The sequence below is a fragment of the Anguilla anguilla genome, chromosome 18, assembly GCF_013347855.1.
Source record: "Anguilla anguilla isolate fAngAng1 chromosome 18, fAngAng1.pri, whole genome shotgun sequence".
NCBI lineage: Eukaryota > Metazoa > Chordata > Actinopteri > Anguilliformes > Anguillidae > Anguilla > Anguilla anguilla.
In genome coordinates this window covers 23160057-23177939 of record NC_049218.1, presented here as the reverse complement: position 1 = coordinate 23177939, position 17883 = coordinate 23160057, and the positions used below count along the sequence as shown (strand labels likewise).

Genomic DNA, 17883 nt, shown 5'->3' with positions numbered 1-17883 from the left:
TCACTTTCAGGTGTTCCGAAGAGAAAATGATATTTTAAGCATATGTAAACCAGCTGAGAGCATTGTTTGCTTCCAGTCATCTTTTCTCTCAAGGCTGTGGTCCAGGCTGCTGTTAAATGTCACGCCCTGGGGCACTGTAACAGGAAACTTCACTTGGGGGAATCACTTTAGAAACCCAAAGTTATGCCGTTCTGGAGCCAAAGCCCATCCCCTTTCTGGCCTCCTACAGAGGTGAAGTGGAGTTTGGCTGTAATTCCAGAAGCTGGACCCAGGAAGTATCTCTGGCCATGTAATTTTCCCATAGACAATTTTTGATATTTTTGTAAAAACAAGCAATCACTGAAGCTTCTATCCAACCATCCAGATTTGCTTTTAGGTGCAGGTAGAAGTCTGATGTCACAATAGCTTGAAACTAAATGAAACACCTTTTAAAACCATTTTAAAAACGAAATTGTTTGCAGTGAAATGCAAAACTTTTCTGCAATGCAAGTCTTCAAACCATGGTAGATTAAAACAGTAGTCTGTATTTGTAATAAACACATGTGCAATTGACCTTGTCCTGCAAATTTTTTTATGATCTGAAACCATTGAAACAAAATGTATGAATTAACTCCTTTTTTTTATTACATTACCTGGATGATAGAACGACATTTTGTAGAAACCGTAGTTTGAAATCATCCTGTGGAATGGAGAACACTACACTGAAGAGTATTCTTGAACCTAAACGGGTAGACTGACCAATAAATCATAAGCATAGGTGTCAGTCATTCTACTAAAACTAATTTTCATTGGCTGGAAACTCCTTCGGCTCCCTACATCTGTACTGAGCGCAGTGAAATACAGTGCCAGATTAATCCTGCCGGTTTGTCTGGATTGTACATGCCTGTACATATGTGACCCAAAGTTTTGTCATTCAGCATGTAGCAAGGGTTCAGCAGTCTTCTGTTCATCAGTGCTGTTCTTTGGCTCCTCACAGGGAGTGCAGGGACCTCCTGGAGAGAGAGGAGAGACGGGTGAACAGGGTCAAGTGGTGAGTTTGTCCCTCACTTCCTGTCGTTTTAAGAAGGCCCCGGAACTTTCCATAAATGCCTTATAACATGAGAATTAATTTGTTTCCAACTCAATGCAATGCCCTGTCCTTTGTCATCTGCACGTAGATCTATTTTTGATGATGAACTCATGACAACCAATTGACTTAAATATCTACAAGTCCTGCCCTCCTTAGCGACTGTTGCTATGTACGATAAAAGATGTAGTTTATGCTTGAGTGAATTACCGCAAGACATCACAGATGGTTCTTGGAAGTATAATCCAGTATTTTAAAAAAGTAGTTTGGCTTGATGCAATCGTAAATAAAGCATACATAGGAAAAACATCACATGGTGGAAATACTGAAAAATGATGATGCACCTTTTTAACAGGCTTTTGTTTAAAATTTATTTTAATGTGTGGTAACCTTACACCTTGCATCCACAGGGTTGGGAAAGGCATCTTTCGGTCTTCCATTGATGAAGTGCTGGAAAATATTTTTTTCGATTAGCTATTGAATAGCTGTTGGAATAACAATACTACAGCAAGGGTTGCATAAAAGTAGGCCAAGAAGAGCTCGCTAATGTTAGCGATGCTTCTAGAGCTAGTGTGACCTAACATTGGTGAAACTTTCACTACCTGTAGGGCTATGCCCCATTCATGCTACACCGTTGTTGGAGATTGAACCTACATAGCCTAATTATGTGCTATATATATAACTATTCTGGCAACTTATCAATAATATCTTATTTTAGTTTATTTCTTATATTTTTTTCCCCCTTGCATACTGCTGTATTCTCAGCTACAATTTTGCAGACAGGGTTGTAGCTAGATGTCAAAAAAAGTTGTATATGGCAACCATTTCTAAGCAGGGATAGGTGGACTGCAGTGTCAGTCATAAATTTGACAAACGGCCAATTGCATGCATGGGTTTGAGGACACATTTGGCTTGTGGGCAATTTAGTAATTCATTCATTAGGTGAATTAGTTTAGGAGGACTGTTGTGCTGATGGATTCCACAGAAGAGCATACTGGTGTTTGAAAATGAAGAAAATGCTGAGCGAATGATGCTTAAAACAGCAACTGACAGGAAATCCTGCTCTTACCCATGCTGTCTTTTCTAAAGGGGGATCGAGGTCCTCTTGGATATGAGGGAATTCCAGGGTACCAGGGAGTGAAGGTAACGTCTTGTTCTTTCTTCACTCGCCTGTCCTTCTCCTTTTTTTTTTTTGGTCCTGCCCAACTTTCGGTCGTTCTCATCCTGCTTTTATTCCTGCAGGGCGAAGAAGGGTTTCTGGGCCCCGAGGGCTCTCAAGGGCCCCAGGGACGTCAGGTATTTAAAAGCTTCTTCCCGGATTTTTCTAGAACATGATACTGAAAGCCCCCAAAGCGCACGCTAATCCTGCAGGACATGGTAGATCTGTGCCTTCCCTCGATTCTCACGGTTAAATGTAGTCGGCTGTTTAGAGTTTGGGCCAGTAGAGGAGGGGTCTTTACTGGAAGTGGCCCCAGGATGCAAATTCCACCAATCACCCCAGGATAAGAGATTAGTCACAGTGACCCCCAACTGAGCAATCTCACAGCTCAACAACCACAATTCCGAGTTGAATCTGTTGAGCCCTCTATAATCTGAAAATAAACTTTTAGCCATTCAGCTAGCTACATTAGGTGGGAACTTGGGGTGTGAGCAGGGTTGAAGATGGAGGAGACTTCATTGATTGTAAACACAGGACCACAGCAAGGCTAAAAAATGCAGCATAGTATGCCCTTAAGCAAATGACTGTCTGCAATCCAATCCAAAACACTACACACTGTAATAGGACTATTGAATATTTTATTTGAATTCAAGGGTACACTAGGGTGCATATTCCAGGCTGTATATATCTAATATTTGAATTTCTATCTGCACCAATCAAAAGGGAGAGTGGCACCCTGGAAATCAAAGTGATAGACAAGCTGGTTTGAGGATTTTTATTAGCCACTGTGTTAAAAACAGACTGAAGCCCCACCCCAGATATGTGACACGTTTGTTTTTGACAGGGCATTGTTGGGGATGCAGGAGAGACTGGAAAAGCAGGACTGAAAGGGAAGCCGGTAAATACTTCTGTTTTTTTCTTTGTCCTTTTTTGCACACCAGACCACTCTGACCATGTTTCCAAAATGACGTTCTATCTCATGTTCTCCATGCCAGGGCATCCAAGGACGTAAGGGGAAGCCAGGCACTTTTGGAGTGAAAGTGAGTTATTCTACAATAAGCCAAACAAACAATATCAGCTGTATCGAAAAATAAGCTGTAACGTTACTGTGTTTGCAGGGCATTGTGGGAGATCCCGGGACACCAGGAAGAGATGGAGACCCAGGAATTGAGGTAGGCGGCGCTCATTACACACAGAAACTAGCGTCTTACTGTACTGCTACGTGCTCTTTTGTGGGGACTGTGTAGGGTGGTGTGGGAACACTCATCCACTCATTCAAGATATTTTTATTTTTACTCCTGTTTCCAGGCCTACCAGGGACCTCAGGGTACAGACGGGAGAGCCGGCCGAGGCGGAGAGAGGGTGACTGACTCCTCCGTATTTACAGAATAGAATGCGCTTCCCACGGTGGCTGCCGACTGTTGATTTTGGGAAACGCGACGTGTTAAAGGTACAAGTCTCTGTTTTCCACAGGGAGAGAAAGGAGCTCGGGGACCCCCTGGGAACATGGGCCCACAGGGACAGACCGTAAGTAGATTTTAAATTCTCTGGTCCTATTCTTTTTCTTCTGACATTAGGCTGGCTGACACAGCTTTTGTTATTTTTGTAAGTTTTACTCTTGTCTGCTTATGCATGTGGATATGCAATGAAGCAATGCAGGGGAAGTCACTTTTTCAAGAACATAATAACAGTTCCACCTGTGAACCTGAGGCCTACCTCTTAAGACTCCTTTCTTAGAGCTTGAAAGATGAATTGAACATGTGTCATGCCATTTTTGAATGTTTTTTTAAGGATGACTGATTAAGATAATAGTAGTTTATTCCAGTTGTCTGTCTCCACCTCTGCTGTCTCTAGGCATGTTAGTGGCTCTCCTCTGTAGTTACCGTTTCTCTTTTAAACCTATCAAAAGCACATAGGTGCTTTGTTACTCTGGAAAAGACTGTCTGCTAAATAAATGTAATGTACTGTTGTGTAACATAAAGAGCTGAACCTTCGAACCCTCGTTCTTATGAGTGGAGCCCCTAAATCTCTGCGGCGGACCGCTGCACTGGAACCCCCTCGACCGTGCCGTTCCCCGCGTCTCCAGGGCGACGTGGGCGTGCGCCTGCTTCCCCCGGAGGAAACGGGACAGGTCAAGGTCGATTAACTCCCGCCCCCTACTGTCGATTCATGAACTCTTCCTTCCTTTCTTCAGGGGCTGAGGGGATTCAAGGGAACGGCCGCCAAGCCAGGAAGACCGGGCTTTATCGGACCCCCAGGACCCACAGTAAGCGCACCCGATTAACGTCCCCAGACCCCCCTTTGAAGTGAGAGTGGGTTCTGCCCAAAGTACTAAAACATGCCCTTTCCCCCGTTCCGCAGGGACACGTGGGATTACCTGGGAGGCAGGGCCCTAAGGTAAGAGAGACGGCTTCCACTCCTCCGCTGTGTTGAGGATCTTTAGCATTTGTTTCCACGTCTTTGCAAAAGATGGCAGGCTTTTCAGGGGAAGGTTCATCAGCCAAAACACAAGCGACATTCATCAGATGTTTCATCACACAGGGGAGGAGAGTACATTTTACACGTCAACACACAATTTCACAAAACCTCACCATCAAATTTTATTAATATTTTATTATTGCGGCAGTCAATTTTCTGAAGTGTTGTTGCCAATATCGCGTTTAAAGTCTCCCAAAACAATATGATGTGGTCCAAAAGAACATGTTTTACAAAATAACTCAAGATAGATTTACAGTCAAATCCTGTAGGGAATTCATGTAGGAAAAATTTTAAATAAATTAATGTTTGCAGGAAAACAAAGTAATTTCCAAAATGATGGACAGTGGTTTGAAACATCCAGGGCAGGGAACATGCAAGCTAACACAGCATAAGCATAAGAACTGGAGGGCTTATAAGTAGGCACTAAAGTAGGCAGTATACTCCAAATGACGTGCAAACCTTTCTAAAATGAACCACCGTCCGTGAACACTGTGTACTTTGTTTTATGTCACTTGAAGCTGCTTACTTCCTAGCATTACAGCATCAATTTCTGTGCCCACAGCAGCCCAATTTAATAAATATTACAAAACCATATGTTGCAAAACAATTTTGTTGACATGAATGACACAACTGAATTCATTTCAACAGTTGTATTTCTACATTGTGGTTTTTTTATAGCAGTGTTGTTGCATAGGATATGGGAAAAATGTATCCAGGTGCATTACAGTCACAATGAGAAAATAGCTAAAATGTGCAAAATAAGACAACTCAAAATGGAAAATGTAGTTGAAATACAAAGTGCAGTATTTTCAATTTTTCTTCAGTCAGTGACCGCACAAAATTTTGGTACATCTCACTCATAAAAATATGTCGGAGGCATTATCTCCTTGGCGTTCTAAACCTTCTCACTCTGAAGTCATTATCAACTTTGTCACATGATTGCAATGAATTATTTTATGTGATTATATGGGAAATTAATTTTGATAGCGATTAATTGAGCAGTTTGCATCAAAGCTTGTCAGTTGTTCAATAGTGTGGCGGAGAAAGGAGCAACACATTCGCTCAACCAAGAAAATGCTCCCACAACCACAGTACTATGCAGTGGTGAAATGAACTGGAGAGTTGAACTCTGCCCATGGCTAGCCAACCGTGACGCAACCAATCAGGTGATATTTGGATGGACCAATTGCAGACGGTGCTGGGGCATGCACGCACCTTGATGTTCGAGCTCAAAACACTGCGTCTTTTTGTTTGTCTCTTGTTCAAAAAGGGTCATTTAAAAAAAAAAAAAAAATTATTTTTATTTCCAATGTCGAAAAAGTTCTTATTGTAGCCTGCTTCACACTGTTGGTAACATTACTTAACAGGTCCAACAGAAAAAAGCCGACTATGCATTGCTTTTCATCCCCTTGGCTAACTTCAGCTGACGCCACTGAGGAAAAGCAATAACAGTTATCTATCGTTCTTGACCAACCCCTGTAGGGTCTTTTTGCTTCGCTGTGTCTGCAGCCACACCCACCCCTCCCCACATAGAAAACAGTGCCACACGCAGAAACGTCCAGGACACATTTTAGAAAAACAAATTCAGGTAAAGGTGCACACATTCAGCGAAACTATGCAAAGACAGAGATTGCCGGTACAAATGCCTTAGCATGGTTATTTTATAATATTTTCAAAGTAAGAATCCTGCATAGTATGCAAGTAAGTGTTGCTATTCACTGTCTACACACTGAAAAGAGTGCTATGATTGGTTCAAATGGAGCATGTTGCAGTAGCTCCTCCTATTTCGGGCTTCATTATCCTATTGCTATAATTCACAACTCAACAATCAACTCAAACAGCTGGTTATTGCAGCCCCTTTGTCAACGCTGGTGGTGCTTCATACTGCATTATGTGGCAGGACCACAGTCCACCGGTACACTCCTCAAACTGAGCTGGTGCCAGGGCAGATCATCCAGTTCTCCTGGCTGAGCCAGGGCTTTGAGTCCCAGTGTGCTGTGTCCATAGTCCCTTCTCCATAGTAGAGCTCAGTGTTTGACCAGTTTGTCCGTTTTCTAGTCGTTGTTATACTATTGAGTGCTCTCTCCATTAAGAAATCACCAATTACATGAGTCGTTCAAATACGGTATTGGCTGTGTCATTTAGACACACAGTGGTTTGCAATCAACCAGTAAACATTCAGCCAGTATATTCTGTTTTTGGGAGGTTTTGGGTCTAAAGTGCAAAGAGTGTCATAACAGAGACTCATTCTTCCTGGAGAAAACTGGTGTAGGAGGAGAGCGGTGCAATCGACTGGCATTGAGCTTGGGGTCATGGTGCTCATCACACTACAGCTACAGAAACAGCCTCCAGTCCTGCAGTCTCCATCTGATTGACAGCTAAAATTCTGCAGCACTCAGACATTCACACACGATAAATTAATCATATGAACATTATAGAGACAGTCACACATGAGTAATGAATCATATGAACAGTACAGAGAGACACATTCACACACATGAGGAATGAGTTGTATGAACATTACAGAGACACATTCACACATGAGAAATTAGTCATATGAACATAACAGACACGTGAGAAATTAATTCATTTAGTTTATTTGAACAGGGACAGTGTACATAGAACATTAACCTTACATAAAACAAGGAGAGAAAGGTACCGGGTTATAGCAATTTGCTCATTTCCACCCGTAGTCCCTGGGCTGGTAAGACAGTAATCATGAACATTACAGAGAAACATTCACACACTTTATCAAGATACTGTAACACGTATATAAGGACACATGCAGTACACAAATGTTTTGCACTCCTGCAGAAAACAGCTCTTGGAGTGTTCTGGCTTGGCTCTTGGAGTGTTCTGGCTTGGTTCTTGGAGTGTTCTGGCTTGATACTCTTAACTTGACGAGTCTATTGGGGCTGGATGGCCTGTTCTTAATCCATTATATCCTGTCTTGTGTTCCTATGTTCTTATTTTGTCACAGAACACGTTTCAGTGAAGACACTAGTCTCGACCAAGGCTCAAGTCATTATGAAATGGAAAGCGCTGTAGAATCATTTAATAACCTCTTGCTTTTAGGCAGAATCTTACCATAGAACGGGAGGAAATGCGAACACAGACACACGGCAGGTCTTCTTCCAACACCCATGTAAATTCGCTTTTTATCGGTTCCACTTTTTTTTGGCCAGACAACCTAAGAAAATGTTGGCAAACAGGCAGGGTAGGGGAAGACTGTATGATATCCAAGAGGAAGCCATTCATCAGAATCCCATATGCAACTGTATAGAGAAAAGCCTGAGGTGCATCCGTGATGAGGAGGGGTAGGAGTATGTTACTCTTGCCAGAACCTCCCCCCCACCCCCCCACCCCTTCCCCTTGATTCTCTTAATCTCTGGAATGTTCCGCCCCCAGACCGTGATGCGCTAGATCTTCTGTGCAGCACCTGCGTTTTCCAGCATCGAGCGCTACGTGCTGCGTTTTTCAGCATCGAGCGCTACGTGCTGCGTTTTTATGAAAACATTACTCCCACTCGACCCATTCACACTTATCCGTGTGTGATAGTGTTGTAGAGTGAATGCCTTGTACAGGTGGTTTTGCTGTAGGGTTGTCATTGACATGATGCTAGACCTTGTGCTGAAGAGCAAAAAAATTCTTATGAATCCTTTAAAACACATGATACTACCATTTGTAACTGTTCATAATAATTAGTGATAACTAACTGGGTACAAAATCTGACATCACTGGCTGTGATTTGCTTTATAATTCAGAGGTTGCTGCATGGAAAATAAAACAAAATAACGCAGAGATAAGTGTACTGTGCTATACTATCAGTTTCTGTTAGCATGATGACATTCATTTTCTTTTGGGGATTTATTTCAGTTTCATAAATACATCCTACACCAATCAGGCTGTCAGTATGAGAGTGTGCTGATGGATTTAAATATGAAGGCACTCCCTTTTAGACAAAAACATTACACAGCCATTCCTACATTTATTACAATATTGTTACCCTGTTATAAAGTAAATTTGCCATATTGTTCACACAACTATCCAATTACTTAAATTTCTAAGATAAATATGGCAGGATAAGAAACTGACTTGAACTTAAATCCTACTGGCCACTTAGTTTTGTTAGCATTTCAATGAAAAGTTGGTGGTTGATGGTTAGAAGGCTTGGATGATGAAAAGAACAGTGGCTCTCCAGGGTCTGGTTAGCTGTGTTGTGCTGGTGGTAGAGGGGTCCAGGTCCAGGGGCAGGTTGGCTGTGTTGTGCTGGTGGTAGAGGGGTCCAGGTCCAGGGGCAGGTTGGCTGTGTTGTGCTGGTGGTAGAGGGGTCCAGGGGCAGGTTGGCTGTGTTGTGCTGGTGGTAGAGGGGTCCAGAGGCAGGTTAGCTGTGCTGTGCTGTGCTGTGCTGTGCTGGTGGTAGAGGGGTCCAGGTCCAGGGGTAGGTTAGCTGTGTTGTGCTGGTGGTAGAGGGGTCCAGGTCCAGGGGTAGGTTAGCTGTGTTGTGCTGTGCTGGTGGTAGAGGGGTCCAGGGGCAGGTTAGCTGTGCTGTGCTGTGCTGGTGGTAGAGGGGTCCAGGGGCAGGTTGACTGTGCTGTGCTGGTGGTAGAGGGGTGGCTGTTTGAGCAAACAAACCCACTGCTTTTCAGAAACCTGTTTGTTTGACATTAACTGTGCATCACAGGAGAGGCCAGGAGCTCAGGGGAAGCACTAATTATGAACACACATTTTGTCCCCCTCCTCCACACACATGGACACACCCACACACGTGCACACATGCGCACACACACACATGAATTCTTGAATTTTAATCAAGCATCTGAAAAACTAATAAGAGGCCATCTCACACAGAATGTACAGTAATGCACTTTTTCCTACTGCGTTATACAGGGTAATCCGGGTCTTCAAGGAATCCAAGGTGTTAAAGGTGAAAAGGTAATTCAATTTTGTTATTTTCTTCATTAATGTATATTGGTATTTGAATATACCTGTAGCTATATCTATAGTGTGGATTATGTGATGATGCCGTTTTGGGTTTGTGAAGCCCTGTAGTTTGCCAGATAATGCAGTTAGTCACTGGGATGTTCTCCTGCAGGCTTGGTGCCGTGTTGGATACTGGCTAGTTTGTGCGTAACAAGTGAGCCAAAATGGCTGATATACTTTGTTCCTGTTATGTGTTCTTATGTGGCTGTTTCTTTGGATTCATGTGGTTCCTCTTTCCACAGGGTGAGACGGGCATGAAGGGACCGAAGGGACAGGTGAGGCTTTTCGAGAGATCTGATTGGCTCTCACCTTTTCCATTGCATAAACACGGCTGATTGGTACTCTTCATTTGTGTTTTATTTAAAAACACCTGGTATCTTCTGTATTAATTACAGTATGAATCAAGCATGAGATGTTCATTTGTAATGGAGTGTACTGCTATGAGCAGCCTTCTCTTTGAGCTAAACACCCTGAAATAGACAGATCAAACCCAAGAGTAAGGACTGGGGTGCCGGTGGGAGGGGCATGTGGTGTCATGGCGATGGGGAATAGCCCCGGTGCTGTAAGCTGTGAAACGCAGCCGTTAGAATATTGAGACCGATTACAGCTGAAGGTTCTTTGCATTCTTCCTGTGCCCAGGAAGGAGACGGTGGGGATCGGGGTGTGGAGGGGCTCCGGGGAAAGAGGGGCTCTGCGGGGGAGCCGGGCCGCTCAGGCCCCGTCGGGAGCAAAGGTGTCCGAGGAGACGGGGGGCCAGCGGGATTCCAGGGGCCCCCAGGCCCACCTGTGAGTACCATTATAACCTGCTGCAGGTCCATAGCTTTGATTTGGGGATCCCCTCATGTGATAAGAAAAAATGATTCACTGTGGCTTGGGCAGCGAGGGAAACTCCAGACAGGCTCAGAGGTAATGACCAATAAGACTCACTGGACTGGGGTTACAGACAGGCTCAGAGGTAATGACCAATAAGACACACCAGGCTGGGGTTACAGACAGGCTCAGAGGTAATGACCAATAAGACTCATCAGGCTGGGGTTACAGACAGGCTCAGAGGTAATGACCAATAAGACACACCAGGCTGGGGTTACAGACAGGCACAGAGGTAATGACCAATAAGACACACCAGGCTGGGGTTACAGACAGGCTCAGAGGTAATGACCAATAAGACACACCAGGCTGGGGTTACAGACAGGCTCAGAGGTAATGACCAATAAGACTCATCAGGCTGGGGTCAGAGGCAGGTTAAGCGGTAATGACACGCTTACTGAACGAACTTTTGCGCCAGTGGACTCTGTTACCATGGGCACTTGGCACTGGTCGATCCGAACCCAGAAATCACAGACCAAGAACTGCGTAGCCTGTGTGATAATTAGCGTGGTATCCAAGAGAAAGCTGGAACAAGTGGCAGTTCTTGGGTTGCTGAGAATATAAAGTGCACCATCGTCGCTGTGGTGCCATAAATACCCTGTAAACAGGTTTTATTTTCTGTGAGTGACGGGGCGCATTTGTTCTGCGCAGATGTAAATGCTTAACACTGCTGTTCTTCTACGGGCCAAAGGGCAGAACCTTCCCCCTGCGGGTCGTGCTGCGCTCCGGTGCCGTTCGACGAGCCCGTGACCCGTCCCGTTTGGGCGTTTCTCCACCGCAGGGTCCCACTCTTCCAGCCCAGCACGTGATCGAGGTCTGCAAGCGGGTGGTCCTGGAGCAGATGTCCACCTTCGCCAACTCCATCAAGAGGACGTGCGCCGCCGTGTGCCCGCTGTACGGGGACGTGCCCATGGGCGCCCCCGGCCCGCCGGGACAAAAGGGCCCCCCCGGACCAACTGTGAGTTCCCCTGTTTCAGAGCCCAAAATCCAGTCACGGTCAGAGGACCATGAAGAGTTCTGGCAAGAGAAAAAGGCTGAAATCCCACCTTTGTTATTTTTGCTTGGAGCCCAGCTCTCTCCTTTCCTTGACTCTCATTAGTCTCCAGTACAGTGGTTCTCAGCCCTGTTCCTGGAGATCTACTGCCCTGTTGGGTTTTCATTCTTACTCTAACAAAGCATACCTATTTCAACAGCTAGAGATCTCATTGAGCTGCTAGTAGAATCAGGGGTGCCAAATTAGAGGTGAAATACAGATATACAGGACGGTACAGGGTTGGGAACCTCTGCCCCAGAATGTTCTGCCCCCACAAGATAGATTTTCTGTGCAGTTCCTGTATCCTTCTTCATTATTTTATATGTGTTGTGTTTTATGGAAATATTACTCCCACTCCTCCCATTCACTCCCAAGTCACTGAGGCCAAGTGATACATGATACAACTTTGTATATACAGCTCTAATGGAGGTCTCACTTCAATCCATATTAAAGAACATTTCCACTCTTACTACCAAATGAGTAACTTGGGGCTAAAACATAATTTAATTAATTTCTAAAAGTGAATCAAATATTTCAAAATGAAGAGGCTGGAGAGCTTGTAAAAAATGTTTTCAAAGCAAAATTGATGAATGCAACCCAGCCACTCTTACACCTAAGCAGCACATTGGATGCAATTGATGCAGCTGAGCACTATGCAATTCAACACAACAGACAGCTAAAATCAATTTGTCCTTCTCAGCTTTCCTAAGGCAAACAAGCCTCCAACATTAGCTGTGGTCCATGTGGAAACACACTTTAAATAATCTCTTTATGTGAAGTTAGCTGTTTCTCGCTATTTAAAGTTCTTTTACTAGGGGAAAACTTCTCTGTGTCAACAGAACAGGCACATGTACGGGCTAGAGAACCGTCATTTTCAGCATCATTAGCTATCGGGGCCTTTCCCCCTGGAACATGTGGGTGGCGGGGGTGGGGGTTGGGGGGGTGCTCCAAAACGCCATACGTTATTGCTCTCTCCTCTACAGCCAAGCGAAATGGCTGCACAGTGCCGAGTGCTTCAGGGGGAAAGCTGAATGCTGAAAGTGTTTGGCAGTGTAGGCTGGAATGGGAACATTCACAGTTTCCACATCTCTGGGAGCACAAGTGAGAGAAGGGGAGGGGAAGGAGGAGCAAAGGGAGGGGTCACGGAGCCCCACAATGTGGTGTGGCGCGGTGCTCGATGTGTGTCGAGCAGGCCTTGGGCTCGGTTCCTCCTCTCTTCCAGTGAAACGGATTTATTGCACAAGGATGACCTTTCTCTCAGGTTCTTTAAACATGCTATGCTGGGGAGCTAGCCAAGGCTCAGAAAGGTTCAGAAAACCTACAGACTTAAAAGGGACTACGATGTAAAAAGGGGCCATAAAAATGTTTTTTTTTTTTACTGTAAAAACTTCAGCCTTTGGACCGTAGACTCCCAAAAAAAAAAAAAACACTCAATCCCTCTAAAGAAATGAATAATTTGAGTAATATTATTATTGAGATTCTCTTCAGAACAGTGCATGCAAAGCTGGGTTGTTTATTGAGGAAAATGCAAGTGGGGGGGGGGGGGGAGTGAGTATGTAATACAGACAAGCAGTCCTTCCAAAACCTGGCAGTAGTGTGAGATGACCTCTCTCTGGGTGGCTCAGTGTGTCCCTCTCTCTGGGTGGCTCAGTGTCTCTCTCTCTCTGGGTGGCTCAGTGTGTCCCTCTCTCTGGGTGGCTCAGTGTGTCCCTCTCTCTGGGTGGCTCAGTGTGTCCCTCTCTCTGGGTGGCTCAGTGTGTCCCTCTCTCTGGGTGGCTCAGTGTGTCCCTCTCTCTGGGTGGCTCAGTGTGTCCCTCTCTCTGGGTGGCTCAGTGTGTCCCTCTCTCTGGGTGCCTCAGTGTTTCTCTCTCTCTGGGTGCCTCAGTGTCTCTCTCTCTCTGGGTGGCTCAGTGTGTCCCTCTCTCTGGGTGGCTCGGTGTGTCCCTCTCTCTGGGTGGCTCAGTGTGTCCCTCTCTCTGGGTGGCTCAGTGTGTCCCTCTCTCTGGGTGGCTCAGTGTGTCCCTCTCTCTGGGTGGCTCGGTGTGTCCCTCTCTCTGGGTGGCTCAGTGTGTCCCTCTCTCTGGGTGGCTCAGTGTGTCTCTCTCTCTCTCTCTGGGGTGGTTCAGGGTGACCCAGGAACTGATGGTGTGGAAGGGGAAGTCGGACAGCAGGGATTCTATGGTGAAGCAGGGGACCCTGGAAGGCAAGGAGCACCAGGTGAGCCTATACCTCTGTGTGACATATCAGCACTGGTGTGACATGCGCCAAGCTACTGGTCTGCAGATCACATGCAATGTCTCTAATGCATTGAGTGTCAAGTACTTTCCCAGTAAGTAGGTGTCCTTACCATGTTATGTTGTTAATATATTTGTTACGTAGTCACACAAAATAGTGAGTTTCATCCTGTCTCTTCATCTGTGCCAAAACTGTCACTCTAGCTACGCTTCTCTATCCACCCACCCCACTACAAATCTCCTCTGAGCATAAATATAAAATCATTTTTATAAAATTATTTCTCATCTCTTCATAGTGCTCTGCCAAGCGTGACAGCTTCTTTGCAAGGGGTGCTGCACTGAATTATTTTCACCAAAAATCGCTCAGCAGGGGTAGAAGCATCAGTACAGAAAACAGCCAAACAATAACGGCTTATTTATGTCCAGAACAGGCCCGTACCATATGAGCATAATAAAACGCTGCATGATTTCTGCTTTTTGCTGGAAACACATGCTCTGGTACACACACATTACTGCACTACACACACTATCTGTGAAAACTAAGGACATAAAATGTGTCTGTTCTGACTGTGTAATCCTACATCGCTGGTCTCAGATTAACGTTCTCCTCTTTTCAGTGGGAGATAGAGCCCTGTAATTCTCATGTGACTAACTGACATTTTTTCTGTCAAATTAGTTTTATACAGTACAAATGAAGGTTGCATTTACTTTTGATGTGTGTAGTTTAGAAAACATTCAAAAATTTAAAAACTTGGTGTAATCCCAGTTTTTAGGAAGTTCTAAGTGATGAAACCAATGAACTGACAGGAACTTAAAAGCGTTCTGTGGAGCTCAAAAGCTCAGAACTGTAGAAATGGCAGACAGACCCATGGAAATCCCAGGTCTCCAGATATCTTTTTGTACGTCTGTTTCTCATGTTCTTCTCCGCTCTCACGGTAAACCCTCAAAGGTCCAGATTTAAGAAGCACTTGTAAAAACACAAATTTCATCATGCGCAATAAAGTATCTTACTCGCATTTGGTAAACTGGCACACCCTCATTTTGCATGGTGGGGGGATAAAAGCAGACTGTTGCATTATGGGCTTGTCTGTTGTTCTGTTGTGCAGTTGTTCAGCTTTGGCACTTTTTTTCAAAGCAACATTTTAAAAATAAATAACAAACGCAATTAATGACATCTGTTTAATAAAGTGAAAGCTTTGGGGAAAAAAAATAAAACTGTTTGCAGTGAAAGAAAAGAACACGATCATTAGTGATCACAACGTGTGGCTCAGTCAGGAAGGCAGAATGTCGATGTGCTTGAGCCACATATCGTGATGCGGTTATGCGGTTATGCCCACTCTAGCGAATTGTTCAGGGGGTCATTGTGACATCACTGATACAGCCCCATCCTTGTGCCAAGCCAGTTAAAGACGGTACTGTTTACAAGCCGTCTTAATCACGTTTTCAGAGATGATCTCAAGGATGCACATGGTGACTGTTAATCAAATGCAACGTGTATCGGGGTGTTTCTCAATACCAAGAATGTGAAGTCTGGACTTGTCTTCTTATGAAAAAACTTAGTAGTCTCCTACCTTGGGGGTATGCACCTGGGGGGAGTTGGTGGGTGGATCCAAACTGAGGCGGCTTTTTAATTGGATATCATGTCTGCTTCTCAGGCGATCGAGGAGAGCGAGGGGACAAAGGAGCTAAAGGCCATGGACTACCTGGCCACATGGGAAACCAAGGCTCCATGGGTAATTCTGCTTCCATTACTAATGTACCAATCACAGGCTCTATGGGTAATTCTGCTTCCATTACTAATGTACCAGTCACAGGCTCTATGGGTAATTCTGCTTCCATTACTAATGTACCAGTCACAGGCTCTATGGGTAATTCTGCTTCCATTACTAATTAACCAATCACAGGGCCATGAAGTTTAATTACTGATGTGCGTTTGTGCATTATGATGCCTTGTAAGGAATCTATACAGCAGAATAAAAGAAGAGAAGTAAGCTCTAATGGGCCCTATTTTCATGACAAGGTAAGCACAACTGTGGCTGGGCGCAAGTGGAACTGCTAGTTTTGTCTCCTGAAAATTGAATATTTGTGGCTTACGCCAGGTTTGGTAGTTTTGTGACCTGCAGTAAACCCGTTTGCTTCAGCATGGGTTGTGAAGTCGCAGGAGGGGGAGTGTCACTTGAAATATGCAACACCCTGCATGTTTGGTGGTCAACAATGTGTTTGAGTTTTAAACCAACCCAGACCAGGTTAAATTGCTAACTCATTGTGCTATTTTAGTGGTGCTGTGAATGCACTGCACATATGAATGCATTGGCATATAAATGGAAAACATATTTTTTTCCATTTTTTATGGGGAAACAAGTATGAACATGAAAATTATGAGTCGCCGATATGACGACTAATGGTTTATAGAGTCATAATGCGCTCGCTCTGCGGGCTTAACAATATTAACAGTTGGCTGTTGTGCTAACTCGCTGTTTTTTAAGGGAAAGAAATGAGGCAATCATGAAACCAAACCCTCTTCACACCCACAGTTACAGTTAATTATTCCTATCAAGCCAGCCTCTTTTACAGCCGTGGTAATTGCTCTAAAGCCTGGTGTCACCAAATTACTGACATCTGCCAGCACCTTGAGTTACCGCTAGCATTTGACAGTTGCACCCTGACTGGTAACGTTAGGGCCCTATGGCTTCTTCCATTCTTGCTCAGCCAGGAAGTGCAGATAACAGGGAAGAACAGCCTTGTTCTGCATAATTCCTGCTCTTGATTTTGTTCTTGTAGAAACTGTCACAGAACACAAGAGCTACTGGATAGTGTTAGCAGTAATATTTGGCAGATTTCATGTCTTTTTATGATGGTAATGTTTTGTCCAAAACAGTCGGTTTTACTTGGAAACATAAACAGTGTTGCAACAAATAACTGACTTCCTGGATGTGTAGGATATATTGTGATGTCAAAATCTTAATGAAACTGAAACGCCTTGATTAATTTGAATTGTATTGTTTTAATCATTTTGTTATTTTCTCACACCCCAATTACCAGGCAAGCGGGGAAGACCTGGCAGGGCTTTCGATGGGCAGGCCGGTCGCCAAGGAGATCGGGGCCACGCAGGTCCGCCCGGACAGCGGGGCCACTCTGGGCAGCCTGGGGTCCCTGGCGTCTGCCTGACCCATGGGTGTGACCTCATCAACACCACAGCCAATGAGATCCCACAGCCGGCGCCCCGGCCACTGAGGAGACGCCCTTAGAGACAAAAAGAAAACCTTTTCAAGGATGCTCAGGGGGAGCGAGAGTTTGGGGGAATCCTCTTTGTTACATATTCAATTTTTTTCGAAAGGCAGGCATTTCTTAAGGTAAAAATTCAACCCCTGCAAAATTACATTCAACAATGTAAATAATGCAAGCTGACTTCTATCACAGGACTAAAAGCCATCACACTGGAGGACATTATTTTAATTATTTGAGTTACCTTAAATCTACAAACCCTTTCATTGAATATCAAAACCATAATGGTCTTCCAGACTTCACAATAACATTGCCACATGTTATCTCTGTTGAAAAGTTTTGAAAACTAGCCATGTAAAAAAGTAGTTTATTAATTTGATCCAGCGTCTTATTTAAACTGATCTCAACAGTCTTAATTGTCTTAAAATATTACTGTTCTTTGTAATAAAACTTCAAAAACGATGACAAACTTGTTTTCCTGCACCAGATGTTAACTCTGCTCTTTTTTTTTTTTTTTATGTAGAAAAGCTTGCTTCCAGTTTGTAGTAGACTATGTATTCCTGAATGCACATATTCACTCCAAATCGTTTTCTAAAGAATTCCCTCCTAATTTCTTTGGAAAAAAAACATTTACTGTAAGGTCAGTTTGACTGCCCACTCTTTGAAGCTTAGTGTGTTTATTCCTAAAATATGTACCATTAGCATGTGGTTGTAGCACGAGCACTAAAAGGTAACAATATAAGAAAATAAATCTTGAGTTATGCATGCCAAGGAATTTTAAATCTGGCGTACAAGCTTTATTTGTGTTTGGTTTGTATAACCAATCACAGGTTCTTTT

The 17883-nt window shown here is 44.2% G+C and overlaps 1 protein-coding gene across 2 annotated transcripts in view; it reads left to right on the top strand.

Annotated features, from left to right (window-relative positions):
* zmp:0000000760 (collagen alpha-1(IX) chain) overlaps positions 1-17507 on the top strand; it is a 35328-nt gene extending 17821 nt beyond the window's left edge. For both annotated transcript variants that reach the window (XM_035399689.1, XM_035399688.1), the window contains 17 exons: positions 977-1030; positions 2156-2209; positions 2309-2362; positions 3070-3123; positions 3221-3265; positions 3344-3397; positions 3534-3587; positions 3699-3752; positions 4420-4491; positions 4587-4622; positions 9594-9638; positions 9929-9961; positions 10326-10472; positions 11335-11511; positions 13713-13803; positions 15476-15553; positions 16863-17507. In XM_035399689.1, coding sequence (XP_035255580.1) covers positions 977-1030; positions 2156-2209; positions 2309-2362; positions 3070-3123; positions 3221-3265; positions 3344-3397; positions 3534-3587; positions 3699-3752; positions 4420-4491; positions 4587-4622; positions 9594-9638; positions 9929-9961; positions 10326-10472; positions 11335-11511; positions 13713-13803; positions 15476-15553; positions 16863-17068 — 1308 coding nt within the window. In that variant the 3' untranslated portion in view covers positions 17069-17507. The remainder of the gene's footprint in view (positions 1-976; positions 1031-2155; positions 2210-2308; positions 2363-3069; positions 3124-3220; positions 3266-3343; positions 3398-3533; positions 3588-3698; positions 3753-4419; positions 4492-4586; positions 4623-9593; positions 9639-9928; positions 9962-10325; positions 10473-11334; positions 11512-13712; positions 13804-15475; positions 15554-16862) is intronic.
* The last annotated feature ends 376 nt before the right edge of the window (positions 17508-17883 follow it).